Source organism: Belonocnema kinseyi, chromosome 1 (genome assembly GCF_010883055.1).
Source record: "Belonocnema kinseyi isolate 2016_QV_RU_SX_M_011 chromosome 1, B_treatae_v1, whole genome shotgun sequence".
Classification (NCBI taxonomy): Eukaryota; Metazoa; Arthropoda; class Insecta; order Hymenoptera; family Cynipidae; genus Belonocnema; species Belonocnema kinseyi.
Window position 1 is genome coordinate 50,355,810 of NC_046657.1, and position 23,151 is coordinate 50,378,960.

General features: G+C 29.0%; 1 protein-coding gene across 1 annotated transcript; it reads left to right on the top strand.

The window, feature by feature from the left end:
- Positions 1-865: 865 nt before the first annotated feature.
- Positions 866-22,765, top strand: LOC117177724 (glycine-rich cell wall structural protein 1.8-like). The gene is made up of 3 exons (XM_033368620.1): positions 866-923; positions 1,255-1,479; positions 21,768-22,765. Exons 1-3 carry the CDS (start codon positions 866-868, stop codon positions 22,763-22,765), a joined length of 1,281 nt encoding a protein of 426 aa, XP_033224511.1.
- The last annotated feature ends 386 nt before the right edge of the window (positions 22,766-23,151 follow it).

Genomic DNA, 23,151 nt, shown 5'->3' on the forward strand with positions numbered 1-23,151 from the left:
TGAGGTAGATATCGAATAGATGGGAGTTTTTAAATAATCGTTTCAGGGTTCAGATTCATGATAGAGAGATGAAAAGAGTAGAAGAACGTGGGAGGCAGATGCAGTTGAGGGGGTTGTATCACAAGGAGATAGATACACATATAGGGAAGTTAGGAATGTTGAGGGCAGCAGGGCTTGACGGTATAAGAAGGAAAACGTGGCTGTTTAGTACACTTACTCCCAGTATACAAGTTAGGTAGACTGATGATATACATTATATATTACTATTCGAACATGTCAACTTAGTGGGCTTAAATCCAATTTCGAATATTATATTTAATACATATCATATTTAGTAGAACATAGCTAAATTTATTGATACTGAATAGGATCTAGATTTTATAATTATATTTCATTTCGGTAACGTACCTTTCTACCTTGTGCGTGATATTAATAAATTATTATAGTGCAAAAATTATCACCCAAACTTTCTGTACATTATACACACCAACGTCTACCACCAACCTTGCTCTCCAGCCGAAGTAGTGGTGCACGCAAAACATGTGTTCCCGGCGGGAATTTCCCCTAGCTGGACATATCTGCTTTAGACTATTTGCTTCAATTTTTTAAAAAATATTTTTATCAAATCTTTGAAATTGTATAAATTCACTAAATTCATTTTAATTATACATGGGAATCGCAAGATTAAATGTTATCATATTTGTTAACAAATACTCATATTTGTATTGCGGAGTAACGAGCTGTTATCATTTATGTCGGAAAAAACAGTAATAGATCTTAAAAATTTAGCCAGACGCATTAGACACCATTGTTCCTTAGTTAGACTATTATCGCAATTCTTTGAAAGTGGATACTTATAGCAAAAATGTGGAACCTTGTTGGTGTTGTCTGTTTGATGCTAGTGATGTGCCCGAATCCTATTGGTAAATATATCATTTATCATTGAAATTCCAGTTTCAATTGCAGTACATTCATTTCCTATCCGAACTTGTTCAGGTGACAGCAACTCTGCTTTGCAACATTAATTAAAACCAACGGAGAAAATTTAACTACTTGCTAAATAGGCTCCAAGGTATCATTTCATGTTTGAAAAATACCAAACAATCTAATCTAAAAATTTCTACACCCTCAGAAATTTTAATTTCATAAAAGTATTTAAAAGGATTAACTTTTTACAGAACAATTTAAGTTAACCTGCCCGCATTTGAACTTCATAACACCGAACAAAATGTTATCCTCTCTTTCTTGTTGTAGAGTTAACTTCAAGCACCGAATCTTCACCAGATGGCGACAATGTTCCTGGTGTGCCTTTTGCAGGACATTCTTCTGCTTCTGCAAGAAATCAAAGAACTGAGATTGACCTGAATTGTCCTCCTGCCGATTCTCCTCCTTCTTCCGAGGATCTTCTTCGTTTTAGATCCAGGTCTCCTCATGCAGGGTCTTCTTTTCGTGTCAGGTGCAGGTCCCTATCAGCTAATCGTACTTCTCCGTGCTGGTCTCAACCTGCACGCATACGCCTTCCTGGTGGCTATGAACTTGAACAGCTTAGATTTCTTCGGCTTATTCCCTTTAAAAATCGCAAAAAGATATTTGAACTTCGAAGATACACTTTTCCAACCGATAAATCACTGAGGATTTTAGTAGGCAAGAGTAAATTTAGACCTGTTGCAACTCAAGAACAGATTGTATTATCGACATACGCTGGTGATGTTTTTGCAATATTGGTGAATATTAATGTTTTTCTTGGAATATATAAATATATTGATAACCATATAAGACGTGTAAAAATAAACATGGATAGTGGAAATGTTACTCGATTGGAGCCAGAAGAAATGGATTGGACTCCAGTAGGTCCTAAAAAAATAATCATGTTCAGTTTTAAAGTGGTGACAGTAAACGAGACTATCCTACACCATTAATTTAAACTCCTGTAAAACTACAATAAATCCATTGAGACTTTAACCTGGAATAATAAATTTTATGTAAATTGTGGGCGTTGGCCAAATCTAAGCCAATTTTTTATTTATTTGAATTATATTGAAATAGTGATTTTTAATACTGGAATCTTTGAATGCTTGTCAAAATTTGTCTCATATTGCACCAGAGCGTCTGTAAAATTAAGAAAATTACCCTAAGCGAGTAAACGGCATGAAAGAAATTATATTCGACTTCAAATTACTAACGATGTTTTATTTAATAATTTTCTCCCTAATAGTCCAAGCTAGAGAGACATAGGCTTGGGATAAGATTGAGCAAAGATGATAAATCAGCTGAGAAAAGAAGGATGTTAAACTTGTTTACGATACACAAAGAAATATTCATGTTTATTGTGGCTGTATCGTCTCAGCTCAAATATGAAAAATTATGGTTTTTTGGCACTTTGAAACTTGAATAACAAACAAACAGAGCCTTTTTATCAAAATGCCCTCAACAGACCTCTTCAGAATTTAATTAGCTTTAATTTTAAAGAAAGATGGAACCGGATGCAAATTGTAGGCTCTGGGTCATTTTGGACCCCAATTTTCTAATTCGCCGCACAGTGCGTCGGCCTGACACAATGATTTAAAAAATGTTATGTTTGAAATTATTATTATATAATTTTCATTTTTTAAAATTATATATAATCACACGCTTTAAAGAATAACACTCGCCGAGGATTCGAAGTCTACCTAAATTACCTAAACTAGTTTATTTTACCGCCCACTTTAACCACTTAGCTACCGAAGCACTTGAAACTTGGTTAGAAAAATTCCACTGAATGGTTTGACCCTCCCGGTGATCCTCAATAACAGACAGATTGTTGAAATCGCCAACAAATTTAATTAGAAATGCATTGGTCAGGAATTTTTTGATAGACATTTTTGAACGTCAATTTGTTTTTAAGAAGAAACTTTATGAGAATTTTAGCAAAATTCATAGTTTTTAAAATTAATTTTATGATTTTTTAAAAAACATATTAAATAAATAAATGCATTATCCGGGAATTTCTCTGCAGTAAATATTTTTTTTAATGTCATTCCTTTCAATTGGGAACTTCATTTGAATTTAAGCAACACTGATAATTAGTTGATTAATTTAATGATTTTTTAAAACAAATCTGATGAAAAAATGCATTGATCAGGTATTTGTTGACATAAAAATTCTATGTCCACTTTTTAAATTAGGAACTTCATAATAATTCATAATTTTACGTACGATTTTATCATTTTTTAACAAATTTAATAAATAAATACATTATTGGAGCATTTGTCAACAGAAAAAATCTTTTTTTTTTCATTTTCAGACTTTTTCACTGGGATCTTCATAATAAATTCAGCAAAATTTATGATTAGTTGATACAAGAAATTTGCATGAAATCAAGTAGGCTAATTTACTTGGCTGATTTGACTCGAAAAAAGCAAGTATTTTATTTTCACAATGGACCGATTTTCTTGAATCAAGAAAATAAAAGAATCAGGATAACAATTTAAATCAAGAATATATGTACTCTAAGCAAAAAACTATTGAATTAATTTGTTCCATTATACTTATTTGCGTGAAGTTTAATTAAATATTGAATTAAGAATATTATATTCTCATGATAAGTTGGTTCTCTTCGACGCTAACAATTGTTTTGAATTTTTTTAAGCGTGAAACATTTTTGTGAATCGGAAGATGACTAGGAATTTTTTCTCGATTAAAACGGCCACCCTGCAATTATTTTTGTGTAGTGTTCAAGGTAAAAAAAAATGATCCGAACTTAAAAATAACAATAATTATTCCTACTTAATACAGGAATTATTTATTCAATAAAGAAATATTAATTTTTTGGATTCGGCCAGATTAAAATTGATTTTCAAAAAGTTAAATTTATTTATGGAAACCTTATTTCATTTAAATTAGAATTGTAAGACATATTTGTATTTTTACACACAATTTTCGCGTTCCATAATAGCAGTTTAAAAATCACAAAAAGGGCAAAATTCATGAAATACATAAGTACAAAAAAATAGTTTTTAAAATATAAAATGATCATGTATTATTCTAATTTATACTAAATAAGTTTTAGGCAACAGATTTTTTTACTTAAGAGAAAAAAAGTTAATCTAGCCGAAATAAAAAATTAATTTTTCCTTAAAGCCATGTGGTAAGTGAGTCACGTGACCAGATTCCTACCTTACCGCCACTTTTTTTATTTCCCAACTTATTATCACACGAAACGCCACATCGAGTTGAAAATTTTGGATACTAAGCAAGAAGCACTGAAAATGGTGGGTCCGGTCCTAAATTTGTGTAATTATAAAACAAGTTTTTTGTTGTAAATATATTTTTTTTGTTTTTTCATAATTATTAAAATTCAGGGCCAGACCCACGTTTCTCAATGCTTCTTATTTATTATTCCAAATTTTTAACTCGATGTGGCGCTTCGTGTGAAAATAAGTTGGGAAATAACAAAAGCGGGGGTAAGGTAGGAATCTAGTCACGTGACCCACTCGTGACATGACCTTATGAAAAACAAATTCTTTTATTAGGCGGGATTTTTTTCATAGTTTTCAATTTTATATTCCTACTTGCTTTTTGAAATAGTTAATATCTTGTTTTATATTTTTACCTTATCAATTGGCAATGCAACGCTTCCCGCGTACTGTAGCGCGCATATAATGTTGCTATTTTAAATAATTAAGTATAGATTTAGGTTTTTTTAAATAAAATTAACAAAATTAAGTTTTTCAGTCAACGAATTCAATTATTATAGAAAATTTAATGCGGATATTATTAGTATGTATATTTATAGAATCTTTATAAAATTAAGTTTTTCAGTCAAATAATTCATTAATCATATAGAAAATGTCTTAGACAACAAATGGTTAACATTTTTGCAATCACCCATATACTTACATAATTCTTTTTTATTATGAAAATAATAAAAAATAAATATATGACAGCATAAAACAAAGTTATAAGCTTTAAAACATGCTTAAAAACACAATTATTATATTTTCTTCGTAATTTAAAAGAATCTTATGCGTTTTTAATGCAAAATATTTGAGGAAAAAGAATTCAATAACATTTTTAAAAAGTTCATTAAAAATTAATTTTATTTTATAAAAGAAGAATTGAAAAATTGACAATTACAAACTTTAAAAATAAAATAATTGAAAATACAAGGAGGAAGAAAACAAATATTTTTCATCCGACCACCGGGAGACTCTATCACTTTTAACCTGCAATTTCTTGCACTAGAAGCTTCTTTACTGAATTATTGTTCCTTCTTATTTTGAACTATTTTATATTTGAAAAAAAGTATGGAGCACTTTTTGAATAGGTAATATTTAAACTAGCGATCAATTTTTTCTACATATTTTAAATTATTTTTTAGGAATTGTTATTTTAAATTAAAAACTGTGTTAAAAAATATTATAAAAGAATTAAATAAATCGAAAACTGTGCGTTTTACAGACGTTTTTAAAAATCAGAAAATATTTATTTGTTATTGAGGTTTATTATATCAACAATAATAATTTCACGAAGAATATTCTTCATCATTATGTTGTTCTTGTTTATTTTATAACATTAAAGCATCTTTAACGAATGTTACTCTATAAAACTTAGAGAATTACAACACAGAAAACATTACCATTTTGTTCATCCTTATTATTTATTTATAAAAACATTGAAAGCCTGACTTAAAACATAAAAAAAGATTTCTATCATTCTAATTTTAAATTGTATAGGTTATTCACTTCAGAAATATTATTAGGTAGGAAATGTAAAATAATTAAATTGCATTTTGACATTTTTAATTTTGATATTGAGTCAAAAATTAAGAAAAGTTTTTTCATTCTTATAGATTTGAGATTCAAGTTTATAATTTAAAAGACGGACGGGCCAACTCTTTCGGTTCGACTGCACTTTACGGTGTTTTTGTAATATTTAACGAAGTTTATCCCAAGTACTGCTCATACTACATTGTAAATTTTATTTGTGTTACAATTATTGCTTGTTGCAAAGAATTAGAAACAAATACAGGAAAAAAATTATTTAAAAAAAGAGCGCTAGTGGTACCCAATCCAATAAATTGGCGCGAAAACATTAAGTATTATTAATTCATTATTAAATCATTATTTATTACTGATTGATCAACTAGAAATTAATTGTTATTTAATTATTAATTAAGTGTTGATTATTTATTTATTAATTATTAAAGCATTATTTTTTGGCTATGTAGGCAACAATTTATGAATAGTAATAATTTTACATTTGAAACCTCTAAATAGAATTTTAAATTATCGCAGAATTTTTAGACAACAATTTTTCAGGCAAAAAAATGAACGATTAATAATTTTTATATAGGAAAAGCAGATTTTCTTTTATTTGTAAAACACAAGTTTAAAAATTAAAAAATTATATTTTCGAGAAGCGACACAAGAGACGAAAGAAAATAGAGAAACAAAAGTTGTTGAAACAATAAAGATCTACAAATCTGTTATAAACTCTTAATGAACTCATAAGGAAAAAAATTAACTTTTTGAAGGAAGCTTAAAAATTGGTCTTTTTGAGCCAATTTAATTTTTTTCACTTGAGTCAAACAAAAATTTTGATTTAAAAATCAGCTATTACAGTTATCATAATATATTTCGTAGTTACTAAATTTTTGTTCAAGATTAATAATCTTAGTTTAAAATTCATCTCTTTGGATAAAGATGTGATTATTTTATTATAAATTGTTATTTTTTGATAACATTTTAATTTCTTTAGTTAAAAATGCAACTGAGTGAAAATTTACTTTTTCGTGTAAGGATTCAACTATTTTGTTGAATTTTTTCCCATTATTTCTGAAGTTTAAAAAAAAAGAAAACTAGTTTTCTTTATTGAAATATCAAATACGCATTACATTTTGGTTGAGCATGATTAATTTTTGTTGGACTTTTTAAATTAGGTCGAGCCAGTAAGGCCTCAATGTTTTTGTCAGACCAGCCTTGCTGTTCTAATTTCATCAATAAATAAAAATTCCCTTATCATTTTGAAAAATATGAAAAGTACTTAATCATTTGTAAAGCCGAGTGAGATGAGCTAGTATATATAGATTGAAATATTTCCAAGAATATGAATTCGTTTTCTAAATTATCATCTGAAAAAGCTTAAAATTCTTCAAGAAAATGAGATACCGGATTGGAATATCAATTTTCATCGTGGCGGGTTTTCCGACACTTTTCAGTAAGTACCTATTTTGTTGAAGAATCGTGGTTATTAGACTGAAAATTAACTTTTCTAACTGTAAATTTAGGTATTCAATTTTTGGTTGGATATTTCATTTTTTTGTTGAAAATTTATAGCTTGGCCTTTATGAAAATTTTATTGAAAATCTCATTGTTTCTGGAATGGAATACCTCTTTTAGTTCCAAATTTGCGTTTTCTTTAGTTAAACTTACGTTTATGTGGAAAAATGAAACTATTCCAATTTTCGTAGAAAATTTATCATTTTTATTTCAAAATTCAACTATTTGTTTAAAATTCATGTATTTCTTTAAAAATTCTTCTTTTTTGGTTACACATTTAATTATTTTGTAGAAAACATAAAAAGTTATATTCAAGAGTTACACTTTTCTTAAATTCCATTGTTTAATTCCAAATTTCTCTTGCTAGATATGAAATTGAAATATTTTGTTGAAATTTTATATTAATGGGTTAAAAGTTTAACAATTTAGTTCAAATTTTCTTTTTTGAAAGGTTAATCTTTTTGGTTGAAAATTCATCTTTTTTATACAAAACTAAAATCTTTTGTTGAACTTTTGTTTTGATATAAAATTATTATTTTCTATTAAAAATCATTTTTCTTTTGTTGAAAATTAATCTGGTTGGTTCAAAATTGAACTAATTCATCGAGAATGCTTTTCTTTATTGTGTAAATCACATTTTTAACTTAAAATAAGACTATCCCATTTTTTCTCTGAAAATTTATTTATTTATTTTATTCTCGAAAGTTCATAAATTTATTAGAAAAATCATCTTTATGACTGATTTTTCTTGCTGTACAAAATTTCATTGTTTCAATACTATTTTATTAAAAATTCTTTTTGTTTTGTTCATATAAATTATTTTTTAACGTAAAATGTAATAATTCAATTTAAAAAAAAATTGATATTTTTTGGTTGAATATTCATAATTTTAGCTTAAAATTTATCGTTTCCACTGAAAACTGAAAAAATTTTTTTTCAGAAATTATGTATTGCCGTAATTAGAAAAAAATTAGAAAAAAATACACACATATTTGAAGACTTAAATAAGAGTTGAAATTATATTTTAGAATAGTATAATCGGTCGGTTTGTCAAGAATGATTCAATATTTATATTAGATATAATTTTTCTAAATGTATTTTAAGATAACCTAAATAGGTTTTTCAAGATTTAAGATGTATTAAAAAATATATACAAAATTTAAATAAAATGTTTTATTTCACATGATTTTAATCAAAAGAGGAATTAAAAAATATGTTTGAAATCATTTTATAATTTTCTTGGAAATTATTTTTTTTTAATGAATAAATCATTATTGCCTATTTTTTATTTTTCGTAGATTTATGATTTTTAGATCCAAATTCAACTTTTTGTTAAAATTTCATGTGTTTCTTAGAAAATTCTTCTTTTTCGGTTAAAAATTCAATTTTTTAGTTGAAAATTTGTCTTTCTAGGGATGAGAATGAACTTTTCTGTTAAAAATTGATATTCTGGGCTAAAACGAAAAAATATGTATACCTTATTCAAAACAATGATGGTAGCAATTCTGTGAAACCTAAAAATAGACCAAGCCCCCATGTGCAAATGTTTTGTTATATTTTTTTTTCAAAAACATTTTTACTGCGACATAGAAGAGGAAAACCTTGAAAATAAATTTATTGTAATTCGTGTTCATCTTACTAGTTCTTCAATTCATGAAATTAAAGACACAACAAATTTAAAATTATATCATAATAAATTTCGAATTAATATAATTCTAACCATTTTTAAAACGTGTTAAATAATTCGAAAAATTATTGAATGTACTAGCTAGACGTAAAATAAATAATCTCTACGCTACAAACGAAGATTCGGCAACTAAGCGAGTGACCTATTCAAAATTAGCCTTGACTTTGCAAAGCGATAACGCCATCGAGATTAGAGATAAAGATCTTTCTCTTTAAAATTGGTGTGTTCCATGAATCTGAAAAACGTTTTTGTAGCTTTTCCTTAAATTTCGGTTTATATAATTAATTTTCAACAAAGAAAAAGGAAATTTCCAACAAAATATTTAAATTTTCAATCTATCTGATGTGCCTCTAAAAAAATAGTAATAAATCGTGTAATAACCTATATGCATTTTTCACTAAAACAATTTGTCATACAACTGAAAAAGACACGTTTTTAACAAAGTGAATGAATTTTCAACTAAAAAAGATTAATTTTCTAGAAAAAATGAAACCGCTATATTTTTCATTGAAAAAATTGATTTTATTTTTATTCATTTTTTTTTCTTTTAATTTTTGATAGAATTTTCAACCAAATAGATGAATTTTCTACAAAAATTAGAACAGATTAATTTCACGTTGAAGGAATAAGTTTCCAACCGAATAAAATAGATTTTCATCGAAAAAGTTAAACTTTCAATCAAACATATTAAATGTCCCTAACAAAATGTTCTACGAATAATGGAATAGTTAAATTTTTAGTCAAAAATATATTTGAAAAAAAATTTTTTTTTCAACCAATAAGAAATAAAATGAATTTTCATTCTAAATTAGTAAATGTATGTTAGAAAAAAACGACAGCCAAAAATAAAATAGCTAAATTTTTAGTTATAAAAATTATTCTCTAATAAAATAAACACTAATTCAAAAAACTAAAATTTGTTATAAAATACATGAATATTCAGTGAGGAATTTCACCTTTAATGAAATTTTCAAACAAAATAGTTAATTTTCTACAGAAATAACAATATTTTTTAAACAAAATGACGGATTTTCAACTGTTCAACTGAACAAAAAAATTCAGTTTATACCAAAAACATTAACTGTCTATAAAAAAATTCGATAAAAAGATAGTTAAATAAAAATAATTTTTAATACAAAAACTTATTTTCAACCAAAAAAATAAATTTTCAAATAAAAAAAATTAAATGCCTGTAAAAAAAAAGTCAAAATCAAATTTAGTTAAATTTGTATTCAAATGAAAATAATTTTCAATAAAGAAACTTATCTTCAACCAAAAGGATAAATTTGCAAATAAATTTTTAATTAATAAATATCGGTTTACAACAAAATAATTAAACTCACATCCAACGAGATTGAATCCTCAAGCAAAGGAGATTAATTTTTTATCAAAAAGTTGAATTTTGATCCGAAATTTTTTCTGCGAAATTAGAGCTACATGAGTATTCAGGTGAATCATATAAAAATGTACTATTTCTTTAAAAAAAAGTTGTATTTTGGGAAACAAATTGACATAATTTTATTTTCTTTCCAGGAACTTTTGGAGAGAGCTAAAATCTTTCAAAATCCACGAAGAAAATTTTTAAAAAGTTCAAAATTATTTTTTATTTGTTTGTCGATTTATCATAGTATGGTGATCCTGCTAGTTTCTTCCTCGCTAAACTATTTTTTCTTTTAAAAAATTTTTTTAAATAAACTTTTTTTAATATGATGTATAACTATAAAGTTAATGAAAAATGTTTTTATGTCATATTACAATAACTCTAAAAATGATTATAAAAAATATAATCCAAGGTGGCCTTTTTGAAAAAATTGACTTTTTAGTTTTTTCGAAAAAATTTGCGCCAGTTTGGTAATTTTCATTTTTTTTTGTAAACTGTTTTTATGGATTTTATAAGAGTTGAGCTCTCTTTAAAAGACCATACAAAGAAAAGAAAATTACATCATTTGCTTCCCTGAAATAAGTTTTTTGTTGAAAATATTGTGAATTTTTACATAATTCACCTGAATTGTGAAATTTTCACCTAGTGTTTAATTTCTAAACAAGTAATAAAATTTATAACTAAGAAGATAATCTTCAAGAAAAAGCAAATGCAAAAAATATCTTTAAATACAAGACAATTAAATAACTTCATTATGAAAATTCTCTTATTTTTCCCTTAAAAATTATTTATTTTTTCTGACTTTTAAAATTCAGTCCTTTTGCAAAATTTCCGTTTTCAGTTCCCAAACTAATTACCAACCAAAAAAAAAAAAGAATTTTCTACCAAAAATTTTTTTTTTCTAAATTATTGAATTTTTAAGATAAAACGACGAATTCTCTATAAAAACATAGTTGAATTATCAAATAAAAACTTTTGAATTGTTCTAAAAAAGTTAACTTTATACCAAAAAACTCAAATTTCCATAAAAATACAAGAGCACTCAACCGCAAAATTGAAGTTTCAATTATATTGAATAGGTAAATTTTCAATAACCAAAGTAATTTTTCAACAAAAGAAAAGAAAGAATATTCAAGATTACAGTTTTATTTTCAACCAAAGAGATGAATTTTTAACAAAAATTTTTAATCTTCAGCAAAAAAATGCATATTTAAGAAAGTACTTCAACTTTAAAATTTAGTTGTTAAATTTTTAACCAACCAGAATAATTTTAAAGAAAATTATGTGAGTTTAATTTTGCATAAAAAAGATCAATTTTTAAGAACAAAGTTTAAGTTTAAAACATAGATATTAATTTTCTAACCAGAAAAGATGGATTTTTTAAAGCAATATAATAATTTACTACCAAAAAACACAAATTATGAAGAAGATTCAAGAATTCTGAATCAAACAGTTGAATTTTAACTTAGAAAGATGCATTTTTAAACAAAGACATTAATGTGTTATAAAAAGGAAGAGTTTTTAACAAAATTCAAGAATTCTGCACCAATATGTTATATTTTCAACCATAAAATTTTTGTCCATTCATCTTTTTTCGTATCCTACGTAATTTGAGTACGAAATGGAATTCCAAATTATTTTTTGTGAAATCAAAATTGCAATTTTCAATTTTCCAGGAAAATGCAAAAATTTGTTGATTTGAAAATTTTTTAAAACGCTATAACTCAGAGAATTTTCTTTTTCGAGAGTTATTGTGTTTACGGACGGACGGCCAGACGGACGGGCAGACAGACAGACGCCATAGTAAAAACTTGGTTTTCGGATTTAGGGTGTCATGAAACGTCCAGATCCGTTGAAAAATTAGTGCCAAATTTCAGACAATTCTAAAACTTTTTCAACTATAAATTATGAAAATGTAAAAATGATTCATGAAAAATTGTAATTTTTTTTGTTAAACAACTTTTGTATATATTTTTTCGTAGCTTGTGTTGTTTGTCCAAACATTTAATTAATTATTATTGTATTTCATGAATAAAGCTAAAACTCGGTATCCGACAACAAAAGTTTGAATTTTCGATTGTTCAATAAGATTCAAAATGTTGTTACGAAAATCTTGTAGGCCTTTTAGGAAGCAACGTTTTTCGTCTCTCCGCTTTTTTCATACAGTACGTTTTTGGGTTAAAAATGTGCATAATCGATTGATTTTTTAAGTTTTTAAATTTTTATAACTTAGATCATGTTTTTATCATAAAACTGGTTTTAGATATACTGCTAATAGTCGCACATAGAATTTTTGAATCTAAAAAGAATTCTCAACTATTTTCAAAAAGCTCTGACTTTTAGAATTTCTATCCTAAATGGCCAATTAACGAATTCGTTCTTTCGTTTATTAACTGAATAAAGTGTGCCAAAGTTCGATTTGATCCATTAATTTTTTTCGAGAGTTGACTCGTTTACGGACGAATGAACGGATGGATAGACAGACAGACGCAATCGCCAAAACTTGATTTTCGGATTCAGATTTCAGGGTATATTAAAACCTGGAGGTCGGTTGAAAAACTGAGGTGTAACATTTGTGTCCATTTTAATAGTTTCTCAACCATAAATGTTTAGAATGTGATAAAAAACTACAATCCTTCTTTAATATATTTTGTTCTATCTCGCGTTGTTGTGTTAAAAATAGGATTTTTTTATATTAATTTGTATGGTAAAAAAAAACAAATATCCTACAAGTTTTCTTTTAGATTTATAGGCATCTAGCTTCCTTTGACGTGATATTGGAATTTTCGATTTTTTCACACCAATTTCGATAAACAAACTAATTAAAAACGAGAAACAAGCCTTCAAAAACTTTTCCTCATATGTTGCGTTCTATATTGTGTGACGTCTTGGTAAATATTACATATACGCCACTTTCCTAATTATCCTTAATAAATCCTCGTTTTATGTTCGACGTTCATCCGAGCAGACGTTAATTGAATGGTCAGATTTGGCCGAAACAGGGAGTTGAGGGAAACTGTGGGAGAGAGAGAGAGAGAGAGAGAGGTTTAATAATTTAATAGATTGAATACAAATTGAATGAATTACATATTTATTTATTTTTTTGAATTACACGAGTTTAGTTGTTGCATTGAGAGGAAGAGAGAGAGAGAGTCCAATTACTCCATTGAAAAGGGGAGCTTGAAATAAAAATTAAGAGTTGAATCATTTGGTTCTAAAGTAAACATAGAGGGGTGGACACTTAATGAATTTTCCTTCAACTCACCGAATTTCGTCTAAGTTTTAAGATCTATTGCTGAGGGAAGTTAGAGGTCTTCAGCTTTTCCTTAGTTTCCTCAGCGGTTCCTTGCATTAAGTTGGTTGACATACCCGTTGATCAACCAACTTGTGGAAGGTATGATTGGGAAGCCTAGCCAGTAATTCCATGGATTTTGATTATTGACCTTCCGGTTACTCGTCAAGGTTACCTTGGTCCATCTCACTGAGCGGGAAGCTTCGCCAGAGAATTGGCAGGAATGAGTACGGTGTTTCCTTCTTGTACCGAAGAAAGGTATCAGAATATTTTCGTAAATTTAGTGGGATTCACTTGATGGAATAAAGGTCCACTGCACAAAACCAAACTTACGTAATCCAAATGGCACAAATTACCGACACGAAACTGCAAGAGGTACAAATATTCTAAGGAGATTCTTCCTTTATACTGAATTAACAAAGACATACTGGATAACGATGGGATTACAAACAAGACAGAATATTTATTAAAGATGGGGTTACGACTGACAGAAAAATTAGGCAGCGCCTACGGCGGAAGAATGGAACAGACTGACTAATCAGGCAGAACCTACGGCGGATGAACGGAACAGATTGACTAATTTAGGCAGAGCCTACGGCGGATAAACGGAAAAGACTGACTGACTACCGATTTTTTAGGGATTTATATAGTAAAAAGCTACCCTTAATTGGCGACTATTAAAGTAATAAATGCGCTGTCCATTATCGTGCCTAAACCAATTCATACGCTTCACATTAACTTTTATTTGAGTCAGGCCCGATTTACATTGGGCGTAGTTATTGATCGGAGTATTGTGGGGAAAGGTGACGGGACGTAACAATTGGCTTAACATTTTAATTTTCAATGTTCTGCATACTACTTTCGAGAAATAAAAAAAAGACTACTCCTCTTGAAAAATGGTTAAAAGAAATTGCGTAGGATTGTTTCAAAATCTAATATTTCTCATTAAAACTTTTCTCTGTATTTTGCGTCGTTCAGTTCGAAATGTAAATTTTGTAGTGTCAAAGTCAGGACATTTCTACTACTTAATCAATCATAAATGATGTGAATGTATTATAAAAAATTTGCATCACTTTTTTAGACGAACAACTTTTGTCTATCAATTCGTTTTCGTGCCTTTTGTCGTTTCCCACAATTTTTTCATTTTTATTTTTGATGTAATTTTTATGATTAAAACCAAAACTACGCGTCCTATCAAAAAGTAATTCATAAAATTTTGTTAGATATCCTTTTGGTGCACAATTTGAGTTAAATAATTTTTGATCTGAACTTGGATCGTTTTTCCACCAATTTTCTATTTATTTTATGTTTATTTCCAATGTTATTTATCACAAACAAAACAAAAGGTACGCGTCTAATCAAGAAGTGAGCTTTAAGTAATTTGTAGTTTTTGGGGAATCACAACTTTTTTTGCTTCATCTTTTTTCGTATTCTGTCTAGTTTCACCATAAAATAGAATTTGTTAATTTTTTATTATTTTTTGTGCAATCAAAATTTGAATTTTTTACTTTCCAAAATAATTCAAAAATTTGTTGTGATAACCTTGTAGGGCTTTCAAAAAGCAATGTTTGTCCTTTATTGACTTTTTTCATATCGTGCGTGCAAAAAAATATATTTTTAGCTAAAAAAGATGACTCTTTACGGAAATGTAAAAGTTTTCAACCAAAAGGGTGCAGTTTTAACTAAGAAAAATTAATTTTTAAAAGAAAATATTATTTCACTACAAACAAAAACATGTTAAAGAAAATTCAAGATTTGTCAACCAGAAAGTAGAAGTTTCAACTTAAAACATACATTTTTAAACAAAAGTATTTATTTTGTACCAACATAATTTATTACCTGAAAAGTACACAGTAAAAAGAAAGTGTTAATGAAGCACTAATATCCGGGTACCATATACTTGCAACAGAAATTACCCTTGAGTCGTAAATGCTGCACCGTAATGTCGGGTACAGATTCCCAATCACTTGCGGTATGAAATGTCCATCACTTGGGGTACGAAACAAAAAACGTCATTATCGACGCATAATCTACGCGTTCGTAACTGCTTAAATACTTTCCAAGATTTAAATTAGCCACATTTAAATGCTCTGTTTATTATTCTGACAGCTTAGCTAATTGTATGTCATGGTCATTGAAGTTTAGCAGGTGCGTTGTTCGCATTTTATAAAATTGAGCCATTAGGTATTTCAGATTCGGTGGGGATATCCAAGATGTCTGAACGCTGAGGGGCAAACAATAATACCAAATATATGGGACTAAAGTTTATTTTTATAATAAGTTGGAAAATAATTATTTTTCACCATAAATTTATTCAGCCTATTTAACTATTTAATAAATAATTAATTGAATAATAAAATTGATACGTTTTTTTGTAAATGTGAAAAATATTTTTTCTCAAGTTATAAACTGAATAAGTTTTATCCTCGGGGATTTGTATTATTGCTTGGCCCTCATTGTGCAGACATCTTGCCAGCTAACGTCACAACTTGAAATACTTAATTTTAAAAATCTTAGCGCATGTATACCTGGTATCAGTTATCTCTCTCGCGCAGCGATCTGATTGGCTGTTTACCGCTCCCCTCCAAATGAAGGTTAAATAGTTTACATGTATGCGCAAGTAAAGAGCTATTTATGGAGCAAACTTAAAAAGACCAATCATGTTGCAGTGCGTGAGAGATAGCTTATACCGTAGCCCCAGTCAGTGGTGGCAGAATGCGAATATCTCTCGTATGCGCAGTAGTTATTCCTGTGTATTTTTAGGTTATGTAAGGCCATGTGTCAATTTAAAAATACACAAGAATCACTACTGCGAATGCTCGAGATATCCACGTTTGCTGATAAATTAAAAAAAAAACATTAGGAAAACGTACAAATTCAATTTGATCAAAATAAAAACTGCTTGATCAAATTTTCTATTACTAGACATATTTTTTTAAGCATTACTTCATTATTAAAGTTAAATATTAGGATACCATTTTAACATTATTATTATTTATAATAGTAAGTTTAATTTCCTTAATTAAAAAAATACTTATTTAAATTAGAATTAAAAATACGAAACCTGAATCTACAATTATTTAGGCGATATAAAACTATACAATTAAAATAATAATTTATTTTTTGTCAATATGTACATTTTTATTCAATTCTCGTATTGTTTTTTGCGTATTTATTTACATGAAAGTAACAGAACCTCGATTTCAACTTCTCGCCAACAAAATACGCACATTTATATTTATAACTCGAGCATTTAACCTTTGTTTGGCAATAAATAATGTCTTGAAAAATTTAATAAACATTCTATACATTCATGTGTTAGAAAGAGAGATTCGATAAACTAGAATAGTGGGCATCGGAATCCCACCCCTGGTAATTTCAGTCATGCTCATACCTCAAAGCCTAGTTTCAAAAAGTGGAATCCGCATACCTTTAACTTTTCTAGGACCATGGCATGCTTGACAACAGCTGCCAACATTTCAAAACAGTAACATCTGTCCTTTTGTACCCCACCTTGTGGCTATTTCATACCCTACTTACTCGGTATGTCGTACCCCAAGTTCGAGAGATATCTGAATCCCTACCGAGTTACAGTGAATGCCGTTATAATTTTACCTGCAACAAAATATACCCCCAAGTTTTTACTGTGTACCAAAAAAGTTACCACATGAACTTTTAGAAAGAAATTTCTCGAATTAATAAAAGGTTGATATACGTTAATACCCCTTAAAGTGGTAACGAAGTATATGGACAATCCTTTGTGTAAAATATCAAATAAATAAATTCGTTTTCCTTGTTACTGCCAAAAGCTGGAGTAGAAGTACAACATTTATTGAAAAAAGGAATTTCACTTTTGCCTTTGTTATATGATAATTTAATACCCACAAGGCCAAATTACTTCAGTCAAGGGTCAGGCAACGCACAGTTTAATCGTTTTTAGTCAATCGTAGGTACGAATAGGGACGATAGAATATGTGTGTGTTCCAAGTAAATGAGTACATGCTACCGTATGCAATAGAATAGTGCCTCAACTGAACACTATTTCTCAACGAAAAAAAATGGTTTTCGAAATTATTCTTATAAAATCTTCATTTTTTAAATTATTAAAATACGTAATTCATGCACACTGTTAGTTACACATATAATCGTGCGCCTAGAAGCTTTGAAAAATCGCACTTGCCGATGTTTGAAACCTATACCTAAACTACCTAAATTCGTATGTCCTAACCGCGCGCTCTACCAACTTCGCTATCAAAGCACTTGGATTTCGGTGACAAAATCTTGGGTAATTATTTCGAGGAAGGGTCGTTCCAAGTCATATGGTGAGCCTCAACCAACTTCAAACTAAAAGTTTTTGAACTCATCTTTAATATACCATTTTTTATTTAGAAAAATTTTAAAAATGAAATTTCCTTATTTCAAAAAAGGCTCGATACTTTTTTTTCTTAATATTTTTAAAAATATTATAAAATATCTCAAATTAATTAACAATAAACGTATATATATAATACTCCTTTACTTATTTTCGATGCAAAATAACTTTTCTGGAACAATAATTTAAAATATGTGAAAAAGCAAAGTAAGTTTTACTTATTTAACGATATATTTAATACTTTTTGTTTTTAAATAATTAAAGCACTTAAAAACGACCCAAAGATAATAAAGAATAAAGGAAAGTTTTAAGTACAAAAATGCTCTAATAACATCAATGAAAAAACATAATGTTCTGATATACGAAAATTCTCATAAAGCGCACAGTTTTCAATTTATGGAATTCTTTTATCATACCTATTTTAACAAAGATTTGCATATGGAATCGCTTTGCTAAAAAAACAATTTAAAATATGCAAAAAATAATTGAACTTCACTTATTTTACAAAGGGCTCAATACTTTTTTCTTTGAAAATTTAATTTTCTTAAAAACTATCTAAAGCATATAAAAAATAAAGAACTTTTTAATTGAAAAACGCTTTAATAACCTCAGTGACAAATAAATATTTTCTGATTTTTAAAAACCTTTGTAAAACGCTCAGTTTTCGATTTACAAAAATTTTTTGTAATAATTTTTAACTCAGTTTTTAATTTAAAATAACAATTCCTAAGAAATAATTTAAAATTTGTAGAAAAAAATTGATCGGTAGTTTAAATATTACCTATTTAAAAAAGTGCTCGATACTTTATTTTAATTTTAAATATAAAATACTTCGAAATAAGAAGAAACAAGAATTCTCTAAAGAAGAAAAATTCTGTGCAAGAACTTGCAGGTTAAAAGTGATCTCACGGTAGTCATCTGAAAAATATTTGTTTGCTTCCTCCTTGCATTCTCAAAAAACTTTTAATTGTAAACTTTATAATTGTTCCTTTATAAAATGAAATGCATTCTTAGTACAGTTTTTCAAAATGTTAGTGAATTCTTTTTTCTTGAATATTTTGCTTTAAAAACGCATTATATTTTTTTAAATGCACCAATGTTTTGAATTTTATAAATATTATTGACTTTCAAAATAATTGTTAGCGGCGAAGAGAATCAACTTCATAACATGTCAACTTGTCGATTATTATATCTAATAAGATACTTATGTATTAAGAAGTATAGAATTCCTGAAAATTAGAAGTTTAATAGAATTTTGAATTTGATTTTAATATTATTTAAATTGCATACATTTTAATACCAGTATAGAAGTAGTCTAACTAAACTAGGCTTTTTTAAAGAACCAATTAATTAATTTCAACCAATTATGTAAGTTCAAAATAAAAGTAATGAAATCCATTGATTTTGTTTATAAAAGCTAGGAGTGAAAAATAGTGTTCAATACAAATTAAAAATTAACACTTTAAATTATGTTGCTTACAAAATTTTTTGTTTTTAAAGCAGATATTTCAGTTGTTATAAATGAGCATAACTTCCTTGATTTTCAATTAAGTACATTAATATTATAGGCCAATCGATTCGCATTGAACCAAAGAATCTTTTATATTCCTGCATGAACTTTGAATTATTTTAAATATAAAACTGATTTAAAAAATGTTATTAAGGGTGCTGGTTCTTTCTGATTATTATTATTTTCAGGACAAATATTAATTTATAATCATTCGCAAATTTATTTTTTTACACGCAATTCTTAAATCATGGAAGAATTATCGAACTCAATAACGTTTTCAAAGGGCCACGTCTTGATGATGGCGACGTTAGCAACGGTTACCAAACGTCTATCAGTTAGCTCGCGTCTACTTTCATCAAACATCGCCGATTAAGTGGTAAAGAGCCTGGCTGGCGACCACGCTTCTGTGTATTCAAATATTTTTATCATCCTTTTTTTTGTATTGCAAACATGTCAAAAAATATTTTTTAATGCTTCCCCGGCAGACACTTTTCGAATCATTTGTTTGTATAATCGTAATTTTTTTTCTTTACATATTTGCGGGTGATAATCGCTTTAACTTGGAACGTAGCTGGGTGAATAGGCAAGTGACAGATACTCACACATAACGCTGTAATCAGTGCCGTAACATTAATTCATATTTTACTCACATAAAAATCCCGTCATAAACTTACAATAAAAAAAATTCAAGCACTCACCATGCTTTATTTTCCAAAATTTTACATTTTATAAATTTGGAAATTTAGGGAAAAAAATTTTAAGAAATAATAAATGTGTCATTTATATTTAAAAATTGCAAATTTGAAATATCATGTAACACCGAAATTTATATTCAGTCGACTTGATAAGCTTGCAATTTATAAGTAAATTTGCATAGGGCCCAATTACGAAATTTGAAATTTTTCAAATTTATTGCTGGGTTACTTGACACATTTATAAATTTATTTATAAATTAGTTTATCTATTAAATTAGTGCGTTTGCAGATGTTATCTGCAAAAAGTGTTTCCATATTTTGTAGAAAATTGTACTGAAATTTTTTGTTTTTATTTCTAAATTGACAATTGCCTAATATTTGATAATCTATGACGATTATCATCAGCAAATATGTAAAGAAAAATAAGTTACAATTATAAAAATAATTGAAAAGTGTCTGCATGATATATATTTTCCAGTGATATTTAAAAAAAAAGAAGTTAATCGCCGGGGATGCATTATGAATTATTATTTGACATGTTTACAATACAAAAAGTGTAGAAAGAAAGTTTTGAACCCACAGCAGCGTGGTCGCCAGCCAGGCTCTATGCCACTGAGCCGGCGCTGCTTGATCAAAGTACATGCGTGCGAAATGGTAGATGTTCGACAATCGTCGCTACACTGAATTACAAAAAACGTACTGCCAATTTATAGCAGTGTCTTTTATAAAGTCAATGCAAGATAAGACGCTTTCCCCTTTGAGAATCACAGTCTTGACTCACGGTCGATAAGGTAGCGTCACCCGATACCATGCATAGTACAAAGTTGACAGCTAGCTTGTCGCTGATTGCAACTACAGTTAGAACACACACATAGGACTTGACAGCTTATTTAATTTCTCTCTGTCGCGAAATTAATATTTGTCGTAAAAAATATTGATTTTCTGAACAAAAAATTCGATTTTTCAATATTTTGTTTTGCCGAGGATCTCGCAAAATCCTAGATATTCGACAAGTTTTTTTCCTTTCGTTCTCAAATCCTTTGGAACAAATATATATTGAGTCAGTGGCGTACCTATAACACATCCATACATACATACACACACGAAAAAGCAAAGAATTGGTTTTCTCTGTTCACCCAGAACGTTTTAAATTCTCAAATTTGATGATTCGAAGGACAATTTATTTAGATAACAATTAAATTAATATGTCAATTTTGGTTCATTATAATTTTTGATTATAAAATATTGTTATTTAAAGCCTAAAAATTAATCTCACTAAACCGTGCATCAAACTGATATTGTTGATTTTTAAGGGAAAATAAAGTTTTTGTTATTTAGTAACAAAAATGAAAATAAAAACCAATTTTGAGTAGCAAATATATATTAACTGTCCGAAAAAATCGCAAATGTTGAAAAATGAATTAAATTTAAATAAAAAAATGAGTGTTTTTGTTGCATTAATATATATTTATAAGCAATTTGTGATTTTACACACAAGGATTATAAAACATTATTGCTATTAGGAATTCATGGTAATTGATTTTTTTATTTTCTATAATTTCTCTTTGCAGAATCAATGACTGAAGCGGGCCTTACTAGTTGCTGCGGAATATTTGGGAAAAAAGGACCCAAAACACTAGAAGGACAAGATTACGGACATGCGCAAGCACAGCTAGGACACGATGGACACTACGGTAATGCGGATTCACCAAGAAACTCAGAAGGCAGTACTGCGTCAACACACGAAATAGGCGAATATCCAATGTCGGAATTACACTCAGGTAACCAACCTGCGGGTTCGCCATTACATTCAGAAGCTAGTTATCGGGGTGCACCATTACCCCATAGTCATAGTCTTCCTCCGCAAGGAAACCTAGGAGGTAGTCATGGGGCTATGACATTATACCAAGCAGGAGGCGGTTATGGAGCTCAGCCATCACACCAAGGAGGAGCCAGTTATGGCGCTCCACCACCACACCAAGGAGGAGGCGGTTATGGCGCTCCACCACCACACCAAGGAGGAGGCGGTTATGGCGCTCCACCACCACACAAAGGAGGAGGCGGTTATGGCGCTCCACCACCACAACAAGGAGGAGGCGGTTATGGCGCTCCACCACCACACCAAGGAGGAGGCGGTTATGGCGCTCCACCACCACACCAAGGAGGAGGCGGTTATGGTGCTCCGCCACCACACCAAGGAGGAAGCAATTATGGGGCTCTGTCCTCACACCAAGGAGGTGGATATGGTCCGTCACATGACCTAGGAGGCGGTCATCGTGCTCCGCAAGGACAACCAGGATACCCAGGACAGCACGGTCAAGTGATGTCAGGAGGATTGAACGGAAACCAAGGAAACCCGGAATACCAAGGAAACCATCAATACTACGGAAACGGTGGTTCTCATAGTTTTCCACAATCTGGAGGACACGGAACTATTTCGACTTGGGAAGCATCCCAAAATCACAACCATAGTGCTCCGCAGATAAGAGACCCCGGTCGAGAAGCTTGGAAATACCTGAGCGAAACACCATACTTCCAAGAACTAGATGAAAAATTTAAACTTCCTTGAAACCAAGTTGAACCTCAACTCTTTGATCAGGTCGCACCTCAGCTGAGGCCTAGTTTTAATTTTTGCATCCGCGGCAAAAGCAGATAGTTTAAGTTAATAATTATCTCTGGTATTTTTCTTTTTTTCTTTTCCTGAATTTCCTAAATTCTTTTAATTCTCTGAATACCTCGAATTCTCTAACTTTATTTAATTCTATGCATTTCTTCAAAGCTCTGAAATTCTTAAATTTTCTAAATTTATTTAATTCTCTAAATTCATCAATTTGGATGATTTGTCATGAGTCAGGCTATCGAGCGGGGAGTTTTTTCGTCGAGAATTTTTGTGGACACAATAGTGGTCCAACCAATTTTTTTTCGAAGTTGTATGAATGCCCGTCGAAAATTTGT

Coding starts and splice junctions, on each gene's coding strand:
- LOC117177724 (XM_033368620.1), top strand. CDS start 866: ATGTGGAACCTTGTTGGTGTTGTCTGTTTGATGCTAGTGATGTGCCCG. Junction 924..1,254: donor GATGTGCCCGAATCCTATTG/GTAAATATATCA, acceptor TTCTTGTTGTAG/AGTTAACTTCAAGCACCGAA. Junction 1,480..21,767: donor CAGGTCCCTATCAGCTAATC/GTACTTCTCCGT, acceptor TTCTCTTTGCAG/AATCAATGACTGAAGCGGGC.